Source organism: Rhinoderma darwinii, chromosome 1 (assembly GCF_050947455.1).
Source record: "Rhinoderma darwinii isolate aRhiDar2 chromosome 1, aRhiDar2.hap1, whole genome shotgun sequence".
NCBI classification, from domain to species: Eukaryota; Metazoa; Chordata; class Amphibia; order Anura; family Rhinodermatidae; genus Rhinoderma; species Rhinoderma darwinii.
Window position 1 is genome coordinate 418,486,645 of NC_134687.1, and position 7,227 is coordinate 418,493,871.

The following is a 7,227-nucleotide window of genomic DNA, read 5'->3' on the forward strand; positions in this document are numbered from 1 at the left end:
TAATTGATTGGTAGAGAAAGCAAACATGGTGAGGGAGAAGGAGATGTCGGGAAAGAAGTTGGGGGAGGAGGGTGCCAAACTGAATTTTTGCCCCGGGTGCTGTAATCCTAGCTGCGCCTCTGCTTAATGGAGTGCAACCATGAGAAAGTGACAGCTGCGCACCTGCTTCAGGGCAGCACGGGATACTGTAAAAATGCGGCAGAGTATAATAAAGCCCCTTAATGACCTCTGTAAAAAAGTGTACTGGCGTTTATTAGGTGATAACTAATAAACAAATTGTATGTGATTTTGTATTGATATTGTAGAATTGTTAAGTAAATCACCTAAACAAAATTATTCCATGGTTTTTGCTTGGAGCAGCAATACAGTAAAGAAATCAGAAGGTCTAAAAATATATTTTTTTAAACAGTACTTTGATAATACCCCTATAATATACATTGACCAGCAGTAACCAGTTGATAGCTCTTAAAATGGGCTTATTGTTTCTAAAATTTGAATAATTTGAATATGTTTCAATACTGTTTACGCTTACTATGAGATCCAGAATATTATGTTCAGCACTTCATTCTTTAATGGTAGGTGCCAGTGAAAGACCAAATGAGGTCCAATAATTTTTCAGATAAATTCGACAGCCCTCAGTTTTGCTGCCCAATATTGAGTCCAAGACTCTTTTATTACATAACCGTCACACAGTGAGAAAATTCACAATTGAACACACTTCCCATTAGTCACACAAATGATTGTTCTAGTGAAGAATTAGTACAACTGAACTACCCTGCCAATTATACAAGACATTTCGGTCCTCCCAGACCTTTCTCCACAGCCCTTGGTATCTATTGGCAAGTATATTAAAGCCTGGATGGAATTAGGACACACATCCATCGCAGATTCAGTTAGAGATTCGACGGGAAGAATAATGCTGCATGCAGCACTGCTCTACTTGTCCAAATAACAGACACTGAGTCGAAACCTGATGACCGCATTATTAGCCAGATGTGAACAGAGAACTAAATGACAGTGCTGTCAGTAACTGCGTAATGAAGAAGGACGGATATGGAGGAGCTAGTTCCCGCATAAGGACGGCTATATCCGTCCTCTGATCGCGTGGGTACTGATAGTGTACCCACGTGATCAGCAGCAGGAGCACGGCTGTTATACACAGCCTGGCTCCTGCTCCAACTGCCGGAATCGAAGCGCGCTCCGATTCTGGCAGTTTAAGCCATTAGATGCTGCTGTCAATAGTGACAGCGGCATCTAATGTGTTTGACAGAGGGAAGGAGCTCCCTCTGTCAGCACATCGGCACCCCCGCCAAGAAGGCATGACCTAATAGATTGCTGTCAGTTTTAGGGTATGTTCACACACTTAATAAAAAACATCTGAAAATACGGAGCTGTTTTTAAGGGAAAACAGCTCCTGATTTTCAGCTGTTTATGCAACTCGCGTTTTTCACAGCGCTTTTTACGGAAGTTTTTGGAGCTGTTTTTCTATCAAGTCAATGAAAAAGAGCTACAAAAATGGCTCAGAATCAAAACGGCCACGAAAAATGTAAAACAACGACCTGTCAGAACAGAGCGCCGTTTTTCCCATTGAAATCAATGGGCAGATGCTTAGAGGCGTTCTGCTTCCGTTTACGGCTCGAAAAACTGCCAAAAATAAGCCATGTGAACATACCCTTAGTATACCAAAGCATTATATCGCAAAGTAAAGTCCCCAAGTAAAATAGTTAAATAACATTTATGAAAAAAAAAAAAAAAAAAAAGATTACCGTAAAAAGAAATTGTAAAAGTGTCAAAACAAATAACACATGCACATATAAGGTATCGCCGCAATCATAACGACTCGAACAATAAAATTAACACATTAATTAAAACGCCGGATGAACGGCGTCCAAAAAAAAACAAGCAATGGCAAAATTCTTTTTTTTCTCCCATTCCCCCCATAAAAAATCAAAGAAAAGTTAATCAATATGTCCAATGTACCCCATAATAGTACTAATGAAAACTACACCTTGCCCCGCAAAAATCAAGCCCACATACGGCCACATTGACGGAAAATAAAAAAGTTACGGCTCTTGGAATGCGGCGATGCAAAAACAAGTAAATGTTTTCTAAAAGGGTTTTTGTTGTGCAAATGTAGGAAAACATATAAAACCTTTAGATATTTGGTATCCCCGTAAACATGTAAAAGACGGAAATTTATAACGTGAAAATCAATGCTGGAATAGGTGCTTATTTTCAATTCTCTTCTAAAATAAAGTTAATAAAAGTTAATTGATATATTATATGCATCCAACAATGGTGCAATTGCAAAATACAACTCGTCCCGCAAAAAACAAGCCCTTATACAGCTATGTCGATGGAATAAAAAAAAAAGTTACGACTGCTGGAATGCGATCGTCAGAAAAAAAAAATAATCCTTGGTCATTAATGCGCAAAATGGCCTTGTCATTAAGGGGTTAAGTAGAAGAAGAAGAATCCAAAAATATAATAGTGCTAACAACAAGGATATGTGAATAAGATTCCGACTGGGACCGCTGAGACTCCTCCTGAGATGTGCCCAAAATATGATGCCTCAGTGACATTCTTTTCAATACAATTATGGCAGAAAACGTGTATTTCTACACTGACAGTTATTTCTCACCGTATTCTGAAAGTTGTCGCTCTTAATTTATTTTAGCTAAATAAAGATATTACTTTAACTATGACGTTTTTATAAAATCACCTTAACATTGATTATCGTTTAATCAATTTACTCATAGCATTCTTAATGATTGAATTTCTTAAACTGTATATTAAGGGGTTAAGCATGGGTATGAAGACAATGTAGAGAAGAGATATTACTTTTGCCCCTCCATAGGTTTCAATGGATTTTGTCTTCAGATAGGTTATAGTAGCTGTTCCATAGAATAAAGTCACAGATGTAAGGTGAGACCCGCATGTAGAAAAAGCTTTCTTTCTTCCAACAGCAGAAGATATTTTTAATATACTGTTAATGATACGTACATAGGAGACCAGTATTAGCAGGAATGGTAAAGGTATGACCAGAGAGCTATATATCAAAATAGCGATCTCATTAGCAAAGGTGTCAGCACAAGCCAACTTTACCACCGGTAGTATGTCACAAAAGAAGTGGTCAATGATATTCGAGGAACAGAAAGGCAAACTGAAAACATAGGTAATCTGGATCAAAGACAAGAACATCCCAGATAGCCAGGATCCCAAAGAAAGTTCTAAACACTTAGTTTTAGTCATTATGGTCATGTAGTGAAGTGGATGACAAATAGCCACAAATCGATCATATGCCATAAATGCCAGAAGGAAACACTCTGTTGTACCAAGGAAACAGAAGAAGTAAAGCTGAGCAGCACATCCTATGAATGAAATGCCTTTATCCAAATGTAAAAAGTCTTTAAGCATTCGAGGGACTGTTACCGAAATATAGAAGATTTCCGTAAGGGACAAACTGCGAAGGAAAAGATACATTGGGGAGTGGAGCTGTGGTGCTAAGGTCACAGTCAGAATTATCATCGTGTTCCCCATTAAGGTAAAAAAATAAATAATTAAAAAGATCGCAAAAAGAAATGGTTGGTATTTTGCAGAAAATCCCAAAAGAATAAATCCACTCACCTGTGTCTCATTTCTTTTAGCCATTATTGACCATCTATTTATAAAGAGGCAAGAATGCAAAGTTTAATAATTGTAAATCATTATTACTGAGCTAGATCTTTTCTTAATAATAAAAGGGTATATCTGCAATGCAAAGCTTTAGGCTTTATGCACAGAGCAATTTTATGCCAACCTTCGAGTTGTACGGAACCAATTTAAGACACCCATAGAAGTTTATGGGATCATAAAGGTTTTTCTATCAGATTCCTCTGGAACAGAAATTTTTTTGTGACCTACTCTATAGGATACCATATTACAGAACTACACCCCCCCCCCCCCCTCCAAAGCTTTGCTTCTGTGATAAGTTATCTCTGTAATACAGTGCCGTAGGAGGCAACACACAATGCTATTGTCTTTATTATTTTGAGACTGTAGTCTTTGTTGTCTCCTGGTCAAAGTTTTTCTTTAATTTATACCAAAACATGTTTATATGTAATAAAAAAAAACAAAAACCATAATTTAACAGAAAGCTTTTACGTTGAACATGTTGTCCTATTTGTGGGCAGTATGTTATAGAGGAGGAGCTGAACAGATTGATAGATAGTTTAATTTACAGTTCAACAGAATTTTTTCCACAAGAATATATCCCAATCTGCTATTCTGCTCTATAACATGCTGCCTGCAGATCTGACATGTTCTATGTCTACATTTAATAAATGTAGAGTTATGGGGATCTGAAGACAGTATTCAATGCAGATCCCATTTTCATTAGGTCGCCTAGAATGACACTAAGTAGATGTTAAGTTGCTGATTTCACATAACAAACATCTAGGAAAACCTCAAATGTGTATAGAAAATTGCCAGTTTAATATGCATTATATGATCTACTTTGATTAAGAAGAAATAAGGAGAAATGAAAATTATATAATATTTAAAATATTTTTTTCATTAAATAAATGACAATTCAGTGATATTTGAAGTAACTCGGCACAAAGGCCCTTTGTTGTGCCAGATGTCGTCTGGTAGATGAAGACCGTGAGATTTTGGGGCTATGTAAAAGTTTATTTTTTTTATTTTGCTTCTAGGGGAGAATACCCCTGTTTAAACACAGGTTCTCTGTTTAAACCCAGGTAGTGATGTCACATCTATTGAGATATCATGTCATATTCCTATGGCAGCCAAACATGGCACGGCCCTGTCTATGCAACCACACAGTCACTTGCCATGATCATGTGACATGTCGTCTCAATAGACATTAGAGGACCGCTGGTGGGTAAACTCAAACCTACATTATATTGCCACTTCAGCTTGCTATCGGGCATTTATTCTTGACTGCTAACCGGCACAGATGGATCTAGCGCAGAGACAGAACTGCCAATTTGGCTAAGCATCATTGAATGCCACCATTGTCAAATCAACCAGTCTGAAGTCTTACTTAAAGGCTATGTAATTCTTTGAATGGTATTTTTTTTTTTTTATAAAAGGTTAAGTTCGTATGATTGGTGCAACTTTATAAATAGTTTTTATTTTAAATTATTTTTACTTTTTGAGATACAACTGCTTTGTATTCTTTATACAGAGCAGCTTATCGTTTGCTAAGACCTGAATCTGTCAGTCCCGCGGACCTGGTGGGTTCACTGTCAGTGGGTGCTGCATGTCTCTGATATGCAGGATCCACCTGTAATCGATCACATCTAAGTTATGAAGTTACGCAGGACCCGCTTTCACTGAACCCGTCAGTCCCGCGGACCTAACGGGAGCAGGATTTAGAGAATTATACAGCTGCTCTATATAGAGAATACAGAGCAGCCGTATCTCAAAAAGTAAAAATTATTTTTAATGAAAACTATTCATAAAGTTGCACCAATCACACTGACTGACCTTTTCTATAAAAAAAAACAAAACACAAAAATGACATTCAAAGGTTTACATAGCCTTTAACTGGAATATTGCTAGCAATAGTGCTCATAAAGTATAGTGCCAGACATAGTACCTACTGCAATTCTTATAAAAGTAAAGCATAATGGAACCCTGCATATGTACCAGAGACGATCAGCAAAGAGATGTACGATTAATGTGATAAAAATGTGAAGGATTTATTTATGCGGTGTGTTTAGAACAAGTGGGATTGAAATAAAATTCTCTAAAATGCTTTTATCAAAATATTAGTATTTTATCCTTTAGAACACTATACAGACATAGTAGACCTTGATTTTAGGTCCTTCTTCTGCGCTGCTATAACTCAAGGCGTTACGCTTGTTATCAAGAAAACCACAAATAACAGGTCTAGACTTATATATATATATATATAAAAAATATATTTAACAATTGCCTTGAAAACATTAAGAAAAGAGCTTCATCATATTTAGCCATTTGTATCCCTAAAAAAAATGAATACAGAGTTGAGCAGAATAAAGCATAGATAAGAATAAAGTATACAATAAATTAAATCTACTCACTAAAGATAAAGGAAGGAAAGACTTCAGCTTTCCCAGCCCTGTTTTACTTGAGAGAAATGTTGAGTTCATTGGGAAAATCTCACTCTTACTAATAGTCAGGCTTCCCTACAGAATAAAGCATATGGGAATAATTCACTTAAGGGTTACCGATTTGTTTAAATGTAGAATACTTTTTGCTTGTACTATAGAGAATTGATTAAACTGCTTTCTATGTTATTTGTGAAATTCAAACTTTAAGGAAACTTTAAAGAAATGTAAAATTTTGAAAAAATGATCTCCACTTTACTTTTCACTCGTTGGACCTGTAAGGCTGGGTTCACACAACCTATTTTCAGACGTAAACGAGGCGTATTATGCCTCGTTTTACGTCTGAAAATAGGGCTACAATACGTCGGCAAACATCTGCCCATTCATTTGAATGGGTTTGCAAACGTACTGTGCAGACGACCTGTAATTTACGCGTCGTCGTTTGACAGCTGTCAAACTACGACGCGTAAATTGACTGCCTTGGCAAAGAAGTGCAGGACACTTCTTTGCAACGTAATTTGAGCCGTTCTTCATTGAAGTGAATGAAGAGCAGCTCAAGATTACAGGCGTCAAAGACGCCTCGCATAATACGAGGAGGAGCATTTACGTCTGAAACGAGGCAGCTGTTTTCTCCTGAAAACAGTCTGTCTTTTCAGACGTAAAAGCCTCTCATCGTGTGCATATAACCTTAGACTTCGCTTTGGGACATCGTACTCTGCTGGTCTAAAAAAATTGGTCTGTGGTGGTTCTTTGGGAAGGAATTCTTGAAAAATGGGGAGTTTATTACCACTTCTATCTTCTCTATTCAGCTTACACAGCACTCAATGGACTCAATGCACTCAATGATAGCTGGGTGGCCCCTGGCATGGAGGATGTTAGCGCAGTCAGTGACTGTTGTCACCACAGGGGGCTGTTTTTCCCGTAACTGGGGTTCCTATGTATGCCACAGTTACAGTGGAAAATTGCATAGTAAAAAATGTCCCCCAGAGATTTTTTTATGACTTCTTTGGAGACTTATTATATACAAAAAAATAAGCTGAAAAATACAAATAAAAAACAAAAAAAATAAAAACATACACAGCCCGCCCCAACCCATACCATAGCCATATCACCCACGATCACGAGCAACTATACA

The 7,227-nt window shown here is 37.2% G+C and overlaps 1 protein-coding gene across 1 annotated transcript; it reads right to left on the bottom strand.

Annotated features, from left to right (window-relative positions):
- Positions 1–2,733: 2,733 nt before the first annotated feature.
- On the bottom strand, positions 2,734–3,651 carry LOC142742960 (olfactory receptor 10A7-like). The gene has a single exon (XM_075853240.1). It carries the CDS (start codon positions 3,649–3,651, stop codon positions 2,734–2,736), a length of 918 nt encoding a protein of 305 aa, XP_075709355.1.
- Between the last annotated feature and the right edge of the window lie 3,576 nt (positions 3,652–7,227).

Bases quoted from the DNA above. Each gene is read 5' to 3' on its own strand.
- LOC142742960 (XM_075853240.1), bottom strand. From the start codon at position 3,651: ATGGCTAAAAGAAATGAGACACAGGTGAGTGGATTTATTCTTTTGGGA.